Source organism: Trichechus manatus, unplaced genomic scaffold (assembly GCF_000243295.1).
Source record: "Trichechus manatus latirostris isolate Lorelei unplaced genomic scaffold, TriManLat1.0 scaffold00139, whole genome shotgun sequence".
In the NCBI taxonomy this organism is placed as follows: domain Eukaryota; kingdom Metazoa; phylum Chordata; class Mammalia; order Sirenia; family Trichechidae; genus Trichechus; species Trichechus manatus.
The window spans coordinates 1,090,337-1,112,165 of record NW_004444075.1 but is presented as its reverse complement, the minus strand read 5'-3'; the positions used below and the strand labels follow the sequence as shown (position 1 = coordinate 1,112,165).

General features: G+C 37.5%; 1 protein-coding gene across 9 annotated transcripts in view; it reads right to left on the bottom strand.

The window, feature by feature from the left end:
* Positions 1-21,829, bottom strand: part of INPP4B (inositol polyphosphate-4-phosphatase type II B) — a 961,283-nt gene that overhangs the window by 51,864 nt on the left and 887,590 nt on the right. For 8 of the 9 annotated variants that reach the window (XM_023739719.1, XM_023739717.1, XM_023739718.1 and 5 more), the window contains 2 exons: positions 10,915-11,027; positions 7,750-7,904 (listed from right to left, as the gene is read on the bottom strand). In XM_023739719.1, the coding sequence (XP_023595487.1) occupies positions 7,750-7,904; positions 10,915-11,027 (268 nt within the window). Of the gene's footprint in view, positions 1-4,555; positions 7,184-7,749; positions 7,905-10,914; positions 11,028-21,829 lie in introns of those variants that run through there. The other variant, XM_023739723.1, reaches the window with a different exon arrangement.

Sequence of the window (21,829 nt, the reverse complement as noted above, 5' to 3'; positions counted from 1 at the left end):
TCACCACCATTGCTGAATAACTGATTCCTACCATTACTAACCCCTGCTTTGTCTCAGGATATTTCTTCTTCTTTCTTCCTCTTCCTATTCCAGTCCCTATAAAGGTTTAAGATTAACTAACGTTTCTTCTTGGAGGGTGGTAAAACAAATTGATAACCCTCAAAGATAGCCAGTAAGAGGATTAACTCATCTGTGACATGACAATCATGACTAACGGCGCCAGATAACCTTCAAGAAGTGTCAGTAAGAAGTTAGATCATCTGAGACTTGCAAATTGTAACTACCGTGAAGAGAAACTATAATCCTGTCCATATAAAATCTTCAGCCAGTCTCCAGTTGGGAGACAGGTTTTTTGGAGGAGCTCACTCCCCTCTGTCTCCTGTATATTGATATACAATAAAATCCTCTTGCTGCTCACCTCATCCCTATCTCAGTATTGGCTTTTGCGGAGGGTGGCTCAAATCCACATTTTGCGGTAACATAAGGCTAGATATACTAGGCTCATAATTTTCTCATAAAGCCTGTAAAATCAATGGTTGATGAATAAAAGCAGTTGGTTTAAATAAGGCAGACTTTAGTTAAGTGATTCTCAAGCCAGGCTTCATCCTCAGAGACTGGTCTGTGGGACTCCTACCTTTCCTTCTTTCCTTCTTTCCTTCCTCCCTCTCTCCGTCCCTCCATCCTTCCCTTCCTCCCTTCCTTCCTAAATTTCCTAGGATTTCTAATATGTAGTGAGTATTGAGATTCACTGTTTTGATTATGATGTAGACAACCAGCTAAGAGTTTCCTTACATGGTCAGATTTGCCCAGACACCTTGCCAACTTTCTAATCTGAACAGGTTCTTCTCCTATTTCAATCAAACAAACTCCAACTAAAAGCACTTGACAGGAGTGTGCAGGCAAAAGTGATCCCAGATAGGTGGAAAAGAGGGAACATGAGATTTCTGAAAACTGCACCAAGAAAGCGTCGATTCAGACTGTGAGTTAAGGTTATTTGTTTGTTGTTTGTTTTTGAATTTGGACCACTGGCTCTTCAAAACTTCTATTTCATCTTCTGAAACTTTTGCTTGTAAATAAGTCAGAACTGAGTGATAATATCATATGCTTCATTTCAAATGACTACGTATGTTCAGGAAAACCTGGTGGCATAGTGGTTAAGAGCTACAGTTGCTAACCAAAAGGTTGGCAGTACGAATCCACCAGGCACTCCTTGGAAACTCTATGGGGCAGTTCTACTCTGCCCTATAGGGTCGCTATGAGTTGGAATCGACTTGACGGCAACAGGTTTTTTTTTTTTTTTTTTTTAATGTATGCATAGAACCGCCTAAAATGCAAGACCCGAAGATTTTAGAAACCTGTATCATTCATTCATTCAATGAATATTTATTGAGAATCTACTATCACTACCAATTGCTAGAAAAGGTCATCATAGCTGATAGAGGACCAATGAAAAGGAGAGAAACTCCCAATGAATGGATTGACACAATAACCTCAGCAAGGAATCACACATCACACATACTAATGATCATGAAGATGGCGCAGGATTGGGCAACATTCTGTTATACATGAGATTGCCATGAAAAGAAAGTGACTTGATGGCAACCAACAACAACAACTATCACTAGGCATTGTTCTGGGTACTTGGGATACAGCAGTGAACAAAGCATAAGAGTCTCTACACTCCTGGAGCTTATTCTGGTGGAGGGGGTTTCTGAATAAGCAGCTTCATTTCTTTTTATCTATAATTTTTTTCTTTAAATAATATTTTATTGTGTTTTTGGTGAAAGCTTACACAGCTTTCCCGTTTGACAATTTCTACATGAACTGATCAATGACATTAGTTATATTTTTCACATTGTGTCTACGTTCTCATTGTGTTCTGGTTGTTCCATTTCCAGTACTCTAGTTTCCCTACCCCCTTATCTTTTCAGCTTTGCTTTGGATTAAATGTTGACCTTTTGGACTCATGCAGATTTTTTTAGTAGAGCATTGATCTAACAGATAGTATCATTTATTTTGTGTGTCACTTTGCTTTTCTGTTAAAAGATGATCTCAGGGGATAGTTCTGGTTCAAGGTTTAAAGAGTGTCTCAGGGTGATAGTCTCAGGGAATCCTCTGGTCTCAGTAGTCCAGTTTAGTGTGGCTATTCATCTATAACCTTCTGCTCACTCGTAAATAATTTGAAACTGTAATAGAAATAAGCACAATGCAATAGAAAGAAATAATACAGAAAAAAAAAAAAACCTAGGATAATAGTATTGATATTATAACCTTGGTGAACCTTGGAAAATCCCAGAGAAAATAGCCTGAAAGGTGGTTAGAAGAACGTAAAGGTAAAATAAACTTCTGCTGCTGTTACACAAAATAAAAAACTTCAATAAGTTCAAAAACATAAAAGTCAAACTCCTGTAAAGCACTGATTTTTCATCTAGGGTTGTGCCCCAGAATATTTGTGAAATTCTAAAAAAAAATTAGATCTGCGAATCCATCTCGAATCTTCTCAATTATAATCCATGTGGAGTCCAAGAAAATGTAGTTAAAAAAAAGCCATTGAAGCGGTTCTGGTGTGCATTTTAAAACCCCTGTCTTGAAAGTGGTATTTCCCAGATGGCAAGTGTGGAGCTCAGTAAATCCCCCCCCAAATCAAAACCAAACTCATTGCTGTCGAGTCGATTCTGACTCATAGTGACCCTCTAGGGCAAAGTAGAACTGCCCCATAGGGTTTCCAAGGAGCACCTGGTGGATTCGAACTGCCAACCTTTTGGTTAGCAGTTGAGCTCTTAACCACTGTGCCACCAGGGTCCCCATAAATCTCCCTACTCCCTCAAAAATATGAAAAACTGGAAAATATTGTAAGAACAAATTTTCAGGACCCTGATAATCGATCAAAAGCAAGCAACAAGCTGAGAATTGTTTATTCATGAAAAACTACTGAATGTGGGGCAAGATAGTGGTAGTCTGTGGTTTTCTTTTGTGGGGCTGCTCCCATTACTGCCCCTCTCAGTTCAGTTGGCCCAAAGTTCTACCAGGGTGGAGCTGGCAGTGGAAACCAGCAATTTTCCAGTCAGAGGGGCTGACTGAGGTTCAAGTAGAGATTGGAAAAACCTCATGACCAGGTATTGTCAGAAACACTAGCGTGGCAAAGAAATGCTGAAGGCCAATCTGGTAGCTAGCCTGAGGATGCAGTCCCACTTGGGACACTTACCAGACCAGTGGAGTAGCCGGACACTTAATAGGGAGATTGTTGAAATAAGAGAGTCACAGGGGGCTTGTTGTGCTCCCGTATACCCCTGGCTGACCAAGAGGACCTGCCAGGGCCTGATCTTTGAACGTGCTTCCCAACCCACACAGATAATTGGCAGAGGATGGAGGCTTTACTGTCTTGAGCTATTTGAGCATAGCCTCTGACCAATTATTGACCACTAAGCTATACCAGAAGCCTTGGTGGCACAGTGGTTAAGAGCTATGGCAGCTAACCAAAACGTTGGTGGTTCGAATCCACCAGCTGCTCCTTGGAAACCCGATGGAGCAGTTATACTCTGTCCTATAGGGTTGCTGTGAGTCAGAATTGACTTGACAGCACACAACAATAACAACAAGCTATACCAGGGGCCCCGGTGGCACAGTGCCTACGTGTCTGGCTGCTAACCGAAAGGTGGGCAGTTCGAATCCACCATCCACCATCCACTCCTTGGATACCCTATGGGGCAGTTCTACTCTGTCACATAGGGTTGCTATCATCCGGAATCGACTCTACTGCAACTAGTAAGCTATACCAACACAGAGGCGGCCCTAGGAAACAAGCCTTAAACATAAAAGGAACAAAACCTACTTTTTCAAAACATATTTGAAGACATTTGTTTAAAAAAAAAAAAACCGAGAAAATTGCTGCATGGTTCTGAAAAGCAGAAGGCAGCAGAATGAATTCCTATTTGGACACTGCTTGATTTATTCCACTAATATTTATATTTATTTTACTCTAGATGAGATACTATGCTAGATGCCTGGATACTGTAATGAACATGATAGATAAAGATGAACTTCAAGAATTTATACCAGGCTAGGCTTTGCTCTCCATGTTTTTAGAACACGGACAGACTATTCTGGTCTTGCACATACTTCCTGAATTTCTAAAAGTAGATTTATATAATATTTTAACTAATTAGTCAAATAAATTAACAAATAGTTTTAGATAATAGTATTTCATTTCTTCTGATACAAAAAAACTAAGATTAAAATATAACTACCAGTACTACCACCAGTTGCCACCAAGTGGACCCCAACTGATGGCGATCCCATGTGTGTAAGAGTAGAACTGCACTCCATGGGGTTTCAATGGCTGATTTTTTGGAAATAGATTGCCAGGCCTTTCTTCTGAGGTGCCTCTGGACAGTCTCAAACCTCCAACGTTTCAGTTGGTAGCTGAGTGCATTAATCGTTTGCACCACCCAGGGACTCTGAAACATAACTAAATAAAACACCAAACCTGTTGCTGTTGAATCAATTCCAACTCATAGTGACCCTATAGGATAGAGTAGAACTGCCCCATTGGGCTTCCCAGGTGCGGCTGGTGGATTCGAACTGCTGACCTTTTAACAGCTGTAGCTCTTAACCACTGTCCCATCAGGGCTCCTGAAGCATAACTAGGAGACCTATATTCTAGTATTGTCTCCAATACTCTCTAGCTGAGTAATCTTTGCCAAAACATTCTCTAGAGCTCAATTTTATTACTTATAAGATGAAGAGGATTTAATTAAATCTCTAAGGTGACTTCTTGATCTCAAATTCTATGACATTTGTGAGTGTATACAATATACACATTAACATCTAAAAAATGTTTTTAAGAAACCTATCCTGGCTTACTTTAATGAACACGTGAAATCCATCCATAATTAGCACAGTACTTGTAAACACATGCACATTTGTAAAGCAGTATTTAAAGAGCTTATTTTCTTTAACAGGTAAAACATTGCATTTGAAGCTTTATTTACAAGAGTTGCCAGGAGACATTATTTTAATATATGGCATTAGAGTCAAACCTCATGTCATAATATAGTCACAAACATAAAATTACAGATATTATAATTAGCTAGATTTTACTGTAGTTGAAAGATCAGTATGTTAACATCATAGCCCTCAATATTTACTTTTTATTAATTTAACAAACATTATACAGTGATTAAACAACTAGTTGCCATTGAGTCGATCCTGACTCAGGGCGATACCATGTGTGTCAGAAGAGACTTGTGCTCCACAGGGTTTTCAATGGTTGCGTTTTGAGAAGTAGATTGCCAAGCTTTGCTTCCAAGTTGTGTCTGGGTGAACTTAAACCTCCAACATTTTTGTTAGCAGCCAACAGTGTTAACTATTTGCACCACCCAAGAACTCCTTCTACAGTGATAATTGTGTGCCAACCATTGTTCTTTATACTTATTAATTCATTTAATCCTCAAGACACTCCTAAGAAGTGATTGCTAATTATTATCATTTCTGTTTTACAGATGAGGAAACTGAGGCACCAGTTAAGAGGTTAACTAACTTGTCTCTAAAGCACTAAGAGATAGTAAGATATTAACTTACAGCTAGTAAGTGGCGTATAACCTAGATTCAAACTCAGATCAGCTGGCTCCCAAGTCCATGCTCTTACTCACTGTGCCATGTTGCCTGTGCTTATAAACCTGTGGGCTTGTGTTGCAAGATGGAATATCCAAAGAGGGAAAGAAGTGAGTAATTAAATAAAAGAACACATTTTATTTTCCTTAAACTCATATACACATACACACACAAACTCTCACATTCTTACATAGCACACACATATATATAAGCCCAAAGGATAAATGAAAGATTTGAAATTTATTAAAAAAAATATATATCACCAGAGTCATGAAGATATGGAAATTAAGATTTTCAGTGTTTTAGAGCAAATTCTAGCACTTTACTTTAACAATTAAAAAATAAAACTCTGATATGCATTGTCATGAGCAAATATGTTGCTTAAAATAATGTCAGTTCTGAATAACCTTTATGCAATGCCAAAATATGTGGTTTTACAGGTTAACATGTTTATGACAGATATACTCTTTATTTACCATTGACCCATTGCTGTCGAGTTGATTCCAATTCATAGTGACCTTATAGAACAGAGAAGGACTGTCCCATAGGGTTTCTAAGGAGTGGCTGACGGATTCAAACTGCAAACTTTTGGTTAGCAGCCGAGCTCTTTACATCTGGTCCACTAGGGCTCCCTTTATTTACCAGTTTGTAGGAATTATCTTTCTAAGTAAGGGTCCTCCCTTACTTCTACCTTAAATAAACCAAAAAAAGACAAAAAACAAGCCTGTTGCTGCCAAGTGGATTCCGACTCATAATGTCCCTATAGGATAGAGTAGAACTGCCCCATGGGGTTTCTAAGGAGCCGCTGGTAGATTCAAACCTTTTGGTTAGCAGCCCAGCTCTTAATCACTGCGCTACCAGGGCTCCAGCTTAAACAAACAAGTGGTGATTTCACATTCCAGCTATTTTATCTTAATTCATTAGTTTTAGTCCTCTGGTCTGTCTGGCCTATAACATCATGTGCCCCTGCTCTCCTTACTAAGCACCTTTGTTCCATCGATTGTGACATTTGTATTTTTTTTATGGACATTTGAAGATTTCATACTCAGATGCTAAATTTTCCCTCTGTTAGTGCTGAGAGATTATTTTGAAAGAAGTTTTTTCTATCAACCAAATGTGGTTTATTTGGCTGAGATGTTCATGTCAGACATCTGAGATATCGTCATACATTTATCAAAAATTAGGATGGAACTCCATTGAACAATGAAAATTCCAAGAGATGTGAAATGGGGTAAAATAGAGAACTTCAGAAACCTCTCATTAGTGGGAAACACATACAGGCATAGAATGAACGCAGGCAAGCATGGACCGTCTCCATTGAAAGACTACAGGAATGAAAAGGAAAAGCTAACGACACGCCAGATAGGAAGCAACCCCTCTGTATGTCACATGACATTCCTTTCTGGCATCAGGAGGCCTATCCCATACTTCAAGGTGTGCTTCTGGGTCAGTCTTTGTGGCAAAGAGACAATGTTGCTTAGCTTTTTAATTAACATACGTCCTTGCTGACAGACATTGTAAATGAGGCACTTTTTCCTTCCCATTACGGCTTATACTTCAGATTTAATTACTGTGGAAATGAATCAAGAAACATGACTTCAGGCATAGCATTTTAAATGTCTGCAGAGTAACAATTTTCATTCACTATTTTAAAGGACCGGTGTCATCCCATCTTTAAGATGAGTGATGTGAAAATAAGTTTAGGAAGGAGGGTACTAAACCCAAAGACCCTGCAGGGAATCGGACAATTGATCACCTATTAGGTGAAATTTGGAAACGCTTTATTTTTATACTGACCTAGTTTTATTTTGCACATACTCATGACTTACATGTTAAAAAAAATGTGTTTTCAACGGTCATATATGAACTGTCCAGAGCCCTTTTAACTTGGGTCTAAATGAGTTCATGAACTATATTCTCCATAAATATTATCAAAATACAGCCACATTTTCTTTCATTATCTAAAACGAGTAGGAGGAATACCTAAAATCATCTCATCTTTCTTGCTGTGAGCTATAAGTCATGGAAATACAATGAAATTACTAAATGTTTAGTCCTTCAGTAGAACATGTATTTGAAATAAAGATAACTCAAAATGACCTTAAAAGGAAAAAAAGATGAAGACATGTGGAGTACCTTCTCATACAATCCAGTGCTCGGATGAAGAAGTCCTTGTGCAGCTGGTGCTCATCTCGCAGGATTGAGCACTGTTCAAGTGTCACCGACATCGATGTCCTGTCTTTGGCACTTTTACAGCAGGTGAAACGAATACCATTTAGTTTGCGACAAATCTGTAACAAACACACACGTATAAATACTTTATTGTATAGCTACTGTGCACCCAGGTACAATTTTAAAAAATTGTATATAGATTTTCTCTTTTATTTAACTTCACGTGAATCCTAGAGGAAGGTATAATTGTTTTCATTCTACAGATGAGAAAACTGAGGTTTAGAAAGTTTAAGTAACTTGTACACAACAGAGCAGAGCTAGGATTCAAATGTAAATTGACCTAACTCAAAGACCAAGCCTTTAACTTACATTGTATTCTGTGTCTCTCTATCTCTTTCTTCAGATATTCTTATTTCATCAGGTCAAGAATCTCTGAGCAGCAATAATCTCGTCTCATTGCTTTATTCTTAATAGATGGCTCATTCTACTCCTTTCTCTTCCCTATCCCAGAATAGGTTTCATCAGCTATATCAATCAGCAACTTCAGAACCAACATGCATTGGAAATAAAACTACTATGATATAATAAAAGGCCTGCTTTATTATCTGCCATTAAGGAGGACTTAGGAGAGTATATAGTATTTTATCAAGGGTTTTTACCATGTTTTCAATGTGATTCTGATATTTAAACTAAGATTTACAAATACTTATTAATTTAGTCCTTTGATATTTTCTCAATATTTCCAATATAAGTGACTAGAGAAACATGAAAGCATGTCCCATCATATAATCTTTTTCATCTAGAAAATTCTAATCCTTTTAAATAAAAATTATTTCAAAAAATTTAATATAAAATAATAAAGGTTTAACTATGGTCATAGTAATAAGATATAAACTTCAATGGCTATGAGATACGATTTTCAAAAAGAAGTAATATCCTTAAAATTTATTGTCATGATTATATGCACCTAGTCTCCTAAGGATTCTTAATGTTTTAAATTTAAAATCAAGAGGACTGGGAACAATTAGGTCAGGGTAGATAGTTTGGGTCTTGATTTTTTATTTCCATAACTCTTTTGAACTATATGAGCTTGAATATTGATTTGACACAGTTGATTGGCATTTAGCCTTTTTAAATTCTCATTTTTATTATTCAAATTTAATTAAGATAAAACCAAATAGCTTCATACTTTTCAAGTAGAATGTAAAACATTAACAAAAGCAGTATTTTATTAAATAGATTTTAAAAAGAGAAGAAAATAAAAGACATAAATGAAAGCTTTTTGGAAAATGTCAAAATGAATTTCTACATGTGTTCATTTTAAGAGTATTTTTAAGGTCATTAGTTTACAAAGAGGAGCATCAAACTGAGGTAGCAGCTTATAAGAATGCTGTTAATAATGATGTTCTTACAGAATGCTGAATTTGCACACCATGGGTATTGTGGATACATCAAGATAGGCGATCACCCATTAAATGGTAAGTTGTGAGTAAGCCATATGTGGTCATTATGTACATTTCAGAAAAATATTTTTAAAAATGTATGGCATTTATGGGAGACTTTTTCATATATTCACATGGTAAAACTGCATATACTAAGAAAAAATAAGCATTCATTTGTGCATTTGCACATTACTTATCTTTTGACATAGCTGTACAATACATATGCAGTGACATATTTATATACTCCTAATTTGCCTTGGGAGCTCTGGTGGTGAAGTGATTAAGAGCTTGGCTGCTAAACAAAAGGTCAGAAGTTCAAATCCAACAGCTGCTGCTTGGAAACCCTATGGGGCAGTTCTGCTCTGTCCTATAGGGTTCCTATGAGTCAGAACTGACTTGACGGAAATGGGTTTGATTAGTTTGGTAATTTGCCTTGGTATATGCAAACTACCTTCTTCATGCTATCAGCTTATTAATGAAATAGCAAAAATAACTTAGGACCTACCTTTAAGAGATATTTTTTGAGTGTTAACAACCATGGTAGCCTTTGAAGATACAAAGAGCATCCACAGGGGAAAGAACTATTAAGAACAATCTTTATGTAATGCAGTATGGTGCTAAATGGGACCAGTGTAAATGAGCAGCCTAAAAAGCAATATTTCATATTGTTATCAATGATGTTCTTTCCTGGGGCTCTAAGAAGGCATAAAGGGAAAGTAAAGCGGCTTTCTTTTACCTTGCTTCTGGTAAATTACTTTATATAGTCCCATGGTAAATTATCCATTCCTTCTTTCCAGAAGAAAGTAAGTAATATTGCATTATAACTGAAGTACTGGCAATAGGGAAGAAGGCTCTATTTTATAAGCTATTGGCAAATAATGAATAGAATATGCTAGAAGATTTGTTAACCTGAACTCCAAATTACATGAACACACTGTGCAGTAACTGTAAACATGGCATTCATTGTAAAGATCTCCAATGTGTGCCTTTCTTGATGAAAAGATCTCTTTCCCATGAAAGGATCTTTGGGTCTGAATGTTTAGAAAAATTAATTACTTTATGTGAACTATGCCTAAATGGTTGCCAGAAAAGAGCTAAAAAAAAAGTCTCCACACTCCTGTAGAAACCTGGGGCGAGAAAACCCACAGCTCTTTTACCCCAAGGGCGCCATTAAACAAGACAGAACCATACACATTATAGCTTATTACTCCAAGAGCAATTTATCAGCAATCAATTCTATGCCAGTATCCAAATTAACAAACACATTTAAAAGCTCATTAATTAAACAACATGTCTAGGAGTCTTGCTGGGGCTGTAAGCCAGAGATCTGAGAACCATACTCTGTTAAAACCGTATGTCTTTAGAGGAGCAGTTCAAAATCCAAGTTGATATGAAACATTGGCATAGTAACATACAATAACAAGAAAACCACATTTTAATCTCAGACTCATCCAGGGTTTATAAGAACAGCCAATGGGTAAGATTCTTGTTGAGTATATATTTTCTCATTTTGTATTCTAGTTTATTGACAAAACTACCAGAGGTAGTGAAATGCCTAATCCCCTGGATAATGGAGGGAGATACTGAGTAACCCATAGTGCAAAGCTTAGACCCTGCATGATAGATACATGATACTGCTTGCTGGTCATCATGATGGCAGGTTATGATTTGACACAAGAGTGCTTACCGTTGCAGCCAGCCACATGATTTCTACATTCTTTCTTTTTTTGGCTTGGATATTTTGATGGAGATTTTCTAGCAGTCCTTTTAAATCATTTTGTTCTTGAAAATGTGAAATGTCTCGGAAAAAAAAAGAAAGAGAAAAAGAAAAAGAAACAATGTTAATATTAAGCTGCCTGTGTAGTTTTCCTCAATCTATTTGTAAATGCAGCTTCTGTAACAACAAATGCCATTTGGAGTAGAGGTATCTGAGGATCACCATACTTACTCATCCCTCTAGTTTTATTCTTGGAGCTCCTGGGTGGGCACAAACAGTTAAGTACTCCACTGTTATCCAAAAGGTTTACAGTTCAAAATCACCCAGAGTCACCTTGGAAGACAGGTTTGGTGATCTGCTTCTGAAAGGTCACAGTCTTGAAAACCCTATGGAGCAGTTCAACTCTGCACAAATGGGGTCACCATGTGTCAGAATCGACTTGATGGCAAACAACAGTTTTATTCTTTACTTAGAAATTTGCCTTAATCTCCTTCACTCCCTATTCTTTGTCACTGTGGTAATGTCAGTTGGTCATATAATACTATTTTACCAACAAGGGAAACATTTTTGGTTAATGTAATGACTGCTGCCTCATTCCAACCAAAGGACTGAATATAGATGAGACAAGAGAGATCACCTTCCATTTTCTACTATTTACTGAAAAAAAAAAAAAAAAAAAACAGTTGCTGTCAACAACTCTGACTGATGGAGATCTCATGTGTGTCAGAGTACAACTGTGATCTGTAGGGTTTTCAGTGACTGATTATTCAGAAGTAGATCATCAGATCTATCTTTGAGGTGCCTCCGTGTGGCCACGAACCTCCAATCTTTCAGTTCAGACAAGTGCATTAACGGTTTTTACCACCCCAGGATTCCCTGCTACAGAATAGCTTGTCTGAATCAAGAGAATATATTAAACTGACCATCTTAGAGGTGGGAGAAATCTGAAACTTCAAACAAAAAACAAGAAATTGGTTTCTATACAGCAGGATCCCCCAGGCTTGGCCCTATTGAAGTTTGGACTGGATAATTCTTTATTGTGGATGCTGTCCTGTGCATTGTAGGAGGTTTAGCAGCATCCCCAACCTCTGTTGATTAGATGCCAGTAACACCCTTCTCGTGATAATAAAACTGTCTCCGGACATTGCTCAATGTCCCCTTGGGTGCAAAAGAAATGCTGGTTGAGAACCTCTTCTATAAAGAAGCACAGGTATGGCATGGAAAAAGGAATGACGTGACATGGGAAGAGATCATTGGGTAGGGAGTAGGAAATGACACTGACTGCTCAGATCTCTACATACTAATAACTAAAGCACAGGTAATAAATGGCATTAACTTCATATTATGTCAGAATTGTCCATGAGACTTGGTGAGGTGGGATTCAAGATTAGAATATGGTGATGGAAACAAACAGACTTCCTAAGGGAGTGGATGGGTTAGTACTGTAGAGTATGAAAACATACTCTACTGTTGAACCCACAAACAGGGGTGAAGAATTTCTGAGCACTTTGACCAAAACAAAAAACAGAAGAAAAAATACATAAGAACAATACTGTCTATACTTAAGCTACTCAGTTACATGGAAGAAATAGATGACATCTTCCTGACTCAGGACACAAAAAACTGGTACAAATAAGCTTCAATAGTGATGAGACTTTGTACTTTCCAAAATTACACCAGATGTTCCATTTCAGCAAAAATAACACATCAGAGTAGTTCTTGATTTAGTTCCAGAGAGTAGAGAAAGCTTCCTAATGAACTATATTAGATATCAGTATCTACCAAAGAGTAGAAGTGGTTGGCAAAGTGGAAATGTCCATTGAAAACAATTATATATCATAACCACAAAATACAGGAAGAATGTATACAATCCAAAGTCCCTGAGTGGTACAAGGGATTTGCACTGGTCTACTAACCTACAAACAAACTCACCAAGATGCACCATGGAAGAAAGGCCTGGTGGTCTGCTTCTATAAAGATTACCACCAAGAAAACCTTATGGAGCATTTCTAATATGAACACATTGGGTTGCCATGAGACAAAATCAACTTGCCAGCAATGTTTTTTTTTTTTTTTTTTTGGGTATAAAATCCAGATGTGTGGTCTCTGTCAGCAAGTTGAGATTCAAAGTATTCCTAAAAAATTATGCATTATGCATGACTCCACTGTACTAGCTTCTAAAAGGGAAAACCATCAAAAGTCAAACTCCTACTATATAACTATAGATGGTTCTCATAAGAAAGGAAAGGTTTGACTAAGGTCTTCTCATTTCTAGGTAGGAGACTCTCTGGCATACAGGGATTAACAGGTCATAGCCCAAAGCTAAAGAGAAGGAAGTAGATTATAGAACACCTTGCAGAGAGTTACAAAACTGCCTAGGCCTCTGAGGCTAACTAAAGAAGGTAAAGACAATAATGAGGCTTTTAAATTTATATTTAGAGCATGTGAGGAATAAGAAGCCCATTCTACCATCACTGTTGGCAATGTTAATAAATGGCACTCAAAACAAAAATCTGGGCAATCAATAAATTAGAATTATAAGCAGCCTTTAAAAATTATGTACAGGTATATATTGACACAGAAAGTGGTTATGACAAGATTAACAGAATTTATTTATGTAACAGTTTGTATAGGTTTGTGTATGTCTCTGTGTATGTGTACACATATGTTTGCTTCTCTATATATGCATAGATGGGCAGGCAGAAACATCTGTTTAGATATTAACAACAATCATATTTAGGTTGTGTGATTTAAAGTGGTTTTCCAGCTTTTTAAAATATCATGAGTCATTTACAGTGAACATGTATTGTTTTAAAGTAATAGTTATTTTAAGAGCAAGGGAGAACAAGATTATAAGAAAAAGGTGAACCAAAACACTGATGATACAAAACTGACTCAATATCTCCACAAATTAATAGGTGGAGATACGCGTTTAAACCATTATTAAGTGCAGGAAAGTAGAGTGAGGACTATGACATAAGTCAGTAAAGATAATAACAGGGGCCCTGGGAAGGAGTAGTCAATTCTATGAAGAATAGGTGGGCATGGACAGGTTTGTAGAAGAGGTAATGCTAGGTGGATCCAGAGGGCATTTGAGGCAGAGGAGAAAGTGCCAGTAAAGGCAGGGAAGCATGAGTCAGTACTACAGAAACAGGGAGTTTATAGTTCACTATATTCCTGGAGTGCATGGCACCAGAGGCAGGAATCCTGGCAACCTGTTCTGCTGTGGTGAGAAGTTTGGGCTTCATCCTGGACAATGAGAGCAACAGGTATTGTGTTTTAACTAAGGACACAACCACATCTGGGAAATCCTTGAGATTCTTTCTGAAGTCACCTGGTATAAATGGTTTTCAAACTTTTCTGAAAGCAGCTCAGAATAGGAATTTCACTTTACACAACATTCCATGGTGCGTGCATGTGTGTGTGTGCACACACGCACACACACACACACATACACCCCTCTGCAACAAAAAAATTATCAAATCATATTTACCCATAGTGCATACGATGTATCCCGAATATTTTCTATTTTATTCCATATTACCTTTTTTTTTTTTAAAAGCTGTTCCAAACCTGTCAAATTGATTTAACAACCCATAGGGTTTCCATACTAAATTCACAAAACATTGACTTAGGGCAACCCCATGTCCAGGTTGACTTGTTCACAAGTTTCATAATCAGAGGAAGAATCAAGACTGAAACCTAATCTCCCCACTTCTATGCCAGCAATTTCCCCAAATCTGTGCTGGTGCTTTCACAATTAGCTGGTGTTACTGAAAAATAGCTCCAGTATTAACACAACGGGGCCATGGTAGCATACTGGTTAAGAGCTACAACTACTAACCAAAAGGTTGGCAGTTTGAATCCACCAGTCACTCCTTGGAAATCCTATGGGGCAGTTCTATTCTGTCCTATAGGGTTGCTATGGGTCAGAAGGGATTAACACAATAGGCCAGCTTCTTCAGAGTACTGGCACTTAGAATGAAGCACAATGATTGATTAAAATAATTTAGTTTCACTGTTAGTGTGGGAATTTTTTAAACAATCATTTTAAACAGACTATGAGGCTCCCAAATATAAATGAAATAAACGGTCATCCTTTGGACATCCCCATCTGTCATGGATTGAATTGTGTCCCCCCAAAATATCTGTCAACTAGGCTGGGTCATGATTCCCAGTATTGTATGACTATGTACCATTTTGTAATCTGATGTGATTTCCTTATATATTGTAAAATCTATCACTATGATGTAATAAGATGGATTACCAGCAGTTAAACTGATGAGGTATACAAGATTGGATAGTGCCTTAAGCCAATCTCTTTTGAGATATAAGAGAGAAGTGAGCAGAGACACATGGGAAACTCACACCACCAAGAAAGCAGTGCCGGGACAAGTGTGTCCTTTGGACCTGAGGTTCCTGCGCTGAGATGTTCCCAGACCAAGGGAAGACTGATGCATCACAAGGACCTTCCTCCAGAGCTGAAGAGACAGAAAGCCTTCTCCTGGAGCTGATGCCCTGAATTTGGACTTGTAGCCTACTGGACTGTGAGAGAATAAACTTCTCTTTGTTAAAGTCATCCACTTGTGGTATTTCTGTTAGAGCAGCACTAGATGTCTAAGACACCATCCCTTAAAGATAGTGCTTAAAATAGACATGATATCCCATAGAAATTCTAATTCCCACTCTCCATGGCTTGTTTTTTAGAAGGAAGTCAATAAAAAATCAGAACAACTACAGTAAAAGCATATAAAGTAATGGAAATAATATAAAGTTAAATGTGCAAAATGGTACCATGCTTTTTTATGGAATCATACATTTACAGTTAGGAGTCCTGGAGGTGCAAAGGATTACGTGCTCTGCTGCTAACCGAAAGATTAGTGGTTTGAACACACCCAGCAGCTCCATGGGAGAAAGATGTGGTGATTTTTCCCATAAGTATTTCAGCCAAGAAAACCCTATGGGGCAGTTCTACTCTGTCACAAGGGGTTGGTATGAGTTGAAATCAACTCCATGGTACCTAACAACAGTAACAACTGAGGAGAGAGGGCTGGGGATGGGAACCTGGAGGAGTAAATAAGGATTGCCACTCTGTGACATTTGTTTCCTATAAAAATTCTGAAGCTGGGTGATGGATTCCAAAGTATTTGCTGTTTTATGACCTGTTTTCTTTTTGTTTGTTTGTTTGAAGCTTTCATAAATCTTTTTCAAGAAAGCACTGAGCTAAGATTCCAGAGAAATTATTTCTAATGCCATCTCTACCCCTGCTTTGATGGGTGGTCTTGGGCGAGTTGCTTAACCATCTGTCACTATCTCCTCAGCTGCAAAATGAAGACAATAACCCTGTCATGCTTCATTAACTTGAAATGGAAAACAATGAATAAAACTCTTGGCAGAAGAGGCTGTATTATTAAACCCTGTATCAACTCTGAAAAACAGAAGAAGACATTAGTAGCTCTTAAGAAAAAGTTCATAGTGTCAGATGCAAAGCCTACTTTCCCAGGCAGAAGTCAAAATTTATCCAAAGTGGAAGTATTCTCCTCACACACAAATTTATCACACTCACAGACTGTGACTGTTCTCCTTCTACCACTCGCCTGAAGGAACAGAACCACCAAGGTGAGGTATGGCTTTTTAGCATCCAGTTTCTTCTTGATTTGCCAAATGGGGTTTCTCAACAAGAAGAAGAGTTAGGAATATGACATTGACCTGAGTCAAAGGCAAGCTGCTGACAAGTGAGCAGGAATGGGACCATGACCTCTCAGCTGATTGAACTGTGATGATAATGAGGCGAAGGCAATGGCTTTATCCCCTCATGGTCAGGTAACTTTACTCAGCCAGTCAAGTTTGGTCCAAGATGGAAAAGAAATGACAGCTACCCACCCAGCATTCAGTCTACCCATTTCCCACTGTGTAGCAGGCACAACAATTACATGGGATCAATCACATCAGCTCTGAAGATAATCAGCATAATCCCAACCCCCTTGAAATCAGGACTAGTTCAGGATGGGCATCTGGACCTACGCCAGTCAGAACTTCACTCTGCCCTCAGCAGTTGTTTCAAAGATATACAAGTGACCTATGCTATTCTAGTTGGAGTGAAACTCAGGACTCTGTCAAGTGAAGAAAGAAGAAAAACTCCCTTTATCTCTTTGGTTGAGCATGCAGTTGAACATGGGGGTAACTGAGGACATCATCTTTTTGTCATGAGGGGACAAGATGTAGGATTCAATCAATACTAAAAGCAACAGAATGATGAAATAGAGGGAGATGTGTCTTTTTTTTTTTTTTTTTAATACTGCTGAGTCACTGAACCAATCCATTCTTGAAGCCCACCCTATCACTAGAATTTCCAGTTTGTTAATCAATAAATTTTCTTTATGGTTTAAGCAACTGTGAGTCAGGATTTCTGTTACTCACAAGAAGAAACATTCTACGGAAAATACAAGATTATGTATGCATTTTTACTATTGGCCAACCGTTTTGAAAATGTGTACTGTTGACACAGAGGTGAGGAAAGGACAAACAAGTAAAAATGTTCCTGGAGAGCAGCAAGTCAATCACTTTTACACTGATTGTTTTAAAATATAGCCCCACTTTCTTTGGCACTCCTCATATTGAGAGATGGCATCTCTGTGGGCTTGTGATCGTCTTGACTAATAGAACATGGCTGATGCGATGCTATGTGACTTTTAAAGTCAGGCCTGATTCTTTTGGAACTTCATTGTCTGGATTCTCCCTTTTGGGATGTTCCCTATAAGAACTCAGTCACTATGCTGGGAGAAGTCCAAGCCACATGAGGGTCATGTTTAGGTGCTCCAGTCAACAGTCCCAGCTGAGCCCAGTCTTTGACCCTAGCCCAGGCCCAGAATGTGAATGAAGAAGCCTCCAGAAGATTCCAGTCCCTAGCCATTTTCTTTCCAATTGAGGCCCTAGACATCATGGAGCCAGAAAAAACATTCCCGTTTGTCCTGTCTGAATGCTTAATCCACAAAATCTACGAGCATAATATAATTGTTCTGATTTTTGTTTATAAGTTTGGGATGGTTTGTTATTCAACAATAATAAACAACCAGAACAACTACAATAAAAGGAATTTAGAAGGGCCTGTACTGTTAAGTATGAAAAAATTAACTTGTGAAGAACAGTGCTATCACAGTTCACTTTGGTTAGTACAATATTCTGTAATACCAAATCTTTAATTAATTCTGAAACAATTATAGTTAAATGTACTAGCAGTTAAACCAATGCAATTAGATGAGAGCCATTGAGATGTCTTAATATTGGAAATTAAATTATGTTCTTTTAGAAGCTGTAAAATCTTAAAAAATATAAAAGACAAAGCCCCATGAAACCAGCTTTATTTAAGTTGTATTTCCAATTTACAATTTATGAAGAAGGCAATATAAGAAATAAAATATCAAACTACCAACCTGTTGGGAGCTGAATGATATTTTTGACCCTATACGCTTTCATCTTTTCCTCTTAAATAAATTTGGAGGTTGCAGAACTCATGGCAAAGGAAACAAAACCTACTTGTAAAGTAATTTTTAAAACATATTAAAAGCTACGTGTTAAAAATTCTGTTGAAATTTCTTGACTCAATATAGTGCGTTGGGGGCCACGGGACTTGGTATGCCAGAAGAAAAGTAGAATTATGACATATTCATCTTTTCACCTATTTTCATTTTTTTAGAAATCATTCATGATTTGATTTTGGAATCTTCAAACAATTTAAAGTCATGTCAAAGGGCTGAGAGATGGTTTGTAAAGATGGCTTTTAAACACCAAAACTCTGGTCTCCTCAATATACCTGAAATAGTTTTATGCATAGAGTATAGAACTAAGTGAGTAAAGAAACTTAAGTATGAGAAACGGTTTTACACAAATCCCCAGTTCAATCTTCTTGTAAGTGAGGCTGGAGTGCACAGACAACTACTTTTCCCTGCACTCAAGTGGCTAAGTCTTGGCACTGAAGTGTGTTGGACAGCCACGTTCTTTCTTCCCATTCATTCATCCATCCAACAAATACCAGCGCAGTAGAAACTATGCCCCGAATTTTACTCTGACAGTAGCAATAGCAAGAAAAGGGATGTTGAGAACATATTCCAGATATAAAAAGTCTGAAAGCCAGAGCAGAAATAAATTTCTCAGAGCTTAGGACGAAGACAAGAAGTAGTGTTTGAGGTGATTCCAGTGCCTCACCTCCCTGCCAGCACAAGAGCCAGGCTTCCAGTGAAATATACCAACGTCAAATGGTGGCCCAGAGAGTCAGATTCATAACTAGGCCTACTCCCAAATGTGTAGGGCCAGAAGTGTAGCAAAAAAAAAAAAGGAGATGGTTGAAAAAATTGGGTCTTTTTCTAATAGTCATGATTCTGGTTTACCTCGTCAGGCTCCTAGAGGCAAGTTAAAATGAGATCCTGCATATTTCGTACTATGTAGAATAAAATAAATAACTCCAGCCTGAGGTATTAGTAAAAGCATAAATGGGGTAAAATAAGAGAAAGAGGGTCATGGAAATAAAGCTGATTTGGGAGGCTCCAAAATGAAAAAGAGAGATAATAGGGCATACAGTTTAGCCTATCCATACAGCTCTATTTTTCAGGCTAGAGTGACCTTTAATTTGGCAATCTGGGATGCTCATACTTTTACAGTTTATTCAACGGCAACTAAATGTATTAATCTATGAGTGTTATCTGACTTCTCTTTCCTGACTTTCCTAAGCCCTGTAGGGTTTCCAAGGAGTGGCTGGTGGATTCGAACTGCCAACCTTTTGGTTAGCAGCCAAGCTCTTAACCACTGGGCCACCAGGGATCGATAATAAAATTAACTTTGAATTTTCAATTTCTCCCCCTTACCTGACTTCAAAGGAGAGTTTTGCTTCATCTAGAGTTTTGTGATATAGACTTGGGAGAATGAAGAAATAAGGTGGAAGGAAGATTGACTGGAATGAAACAAATGGCTTTGAGTTGTGGTTTTGAGAGAAGTAGAAAGGTAAATAAAAAGTAATTGCTTGGGAAAGGGATATGCTAAATAGCTGAGTGAGTCAGAGAATTGAAAACAAAAGGTTTAAAAAGTAATATAGTCAGTTGTCATTTGTCTCCTCTTTGACATTTAATTAAAAGTTGGAACTGATTTTTAGCTACTTTTAATTGTTGGTCTCTTTATTGGATGTGATGCGATATATAGAAATGAGGTCCAGCTTGGTATTAATTTAGGTCAATACCAGATATTTATTTCCAAGAGGGAAGATGAGTCCTAAAACTTTTAAAATTCACCTTACTCTTTATTGTGGGACCAATGAACTTGTTATCCTAATTAGAAGTTCACCTGTATAGAGATATTCCAAAAAGAAAATATATATAAATATATGCTCTTTTAAAAAAGATTATGAGAGAAGTAGTGAGTATATGAAAAAATTCAGGAAAGTTAATATAGGTATTTGTAGGATTACAGACAAGACAGAGAAACAGAGAATAAAAGTTATGAAAGAAGAGCGGCAGTTCAGTTCAAACTATAGAAAGAGCTTTGTGATCAAATTTAACTAGGTCGATAAGTTGACTTATTTGTACACTGGAGAAATAGAACCCTCTTGAGAAACTTGAAGTGCACCACAATCATTATCTTATCCATCTATGTAACATTCAAAAGTGCAATGTGATATCAGATTGTTACAGAAATCGACACTGGAAATAGTAACTTCCTTTCCCTGGTGAGATAATGGTAGAATGTACTTTGAATTACAAGGTGTGTGTGTGTGTATATATATATGTATATAAATTATTCTCATTTAGATGACAATGAAATGGAGGCATTCATAACATCAAATGACTCACCTAAGTGAGCTTTCAATTGAATTTATGTCTTTTGATTTCATTCCAGTTTGTGCTGACTCACTAGACTGGTACACTGGGAGGTCAGCCAATCTTAGCTGAGGGGTGGAGAAATCTGGAATGCAAGACTGAAGCATTTCAAGAGAGGAGAATCCCAGTGAGAATGATAGAATGGAGAAAAATTCAAGAATGAATGACAGACTAGACGTCTAAGTTTGTATCTACATATAGCAGAACAGAAGAGAGCTAATGAAAAGATTTGATGGTTGCAATCTGTGAGGACCATGAAGTAACATGAAAGTTGCAGAGATTGATGCTGGGTTGGCCAGGAAGGTGGCCGTTTGTGTGTGTGTGTGTGTGTGTGTGTGTGTGCGCGCGCATATGTGTGTGCATATGTGTGCATTGTCTATCTCTGTTGCCAGCAGTATCATTTGTATTTCATGCTTTGACCCAGTCTATAAGTTAATGGATACTAGAAGTCTGTAACTGAATATTGCTTTGTATCACTTTTCCTTTCAAAAAGACACAGGAGTGTGTCAAGAGACAAAAAAAAAAAAAAAAATTCTCTTACTGTTTTTCAACATTAAGAGAGCCTTAAAAACGTCAAGAGATAAGTGCATCAGAGTTTCTATAGCAACGAGTGAGACTCAATTTGTAATTACAAATATCTAATGATTATAACCAGAAAATAAAAGCATGCTGCTGAAAGTATTCGAATGTTTTAAAATCTACAATTTCAAATTTAGAATGCCGGAAACCTTTAGACATCAATGGTAGAGAAGCAGTATAAAAGTGAAGAGAGGACTCAACTGGAAGTCAGAAAACATGGAGTTTAGTCCCTGTTCTCCCACTAGCTAGGTGTCTGAACTTCTTGCAGGATAGATACTGGACCCCAGGCCCTTCATATCAAATGAGAGGGTTAGACTATATCAGTATTTCTCAAATGATGTTTTGAGAAGCACTTATTTAGCAAGATGCGAATGGCTATTTCTCATACTTTTTTGTGGTTACATAGTGTGGAAAAATGCTATTTTAAACAAAATAAAATA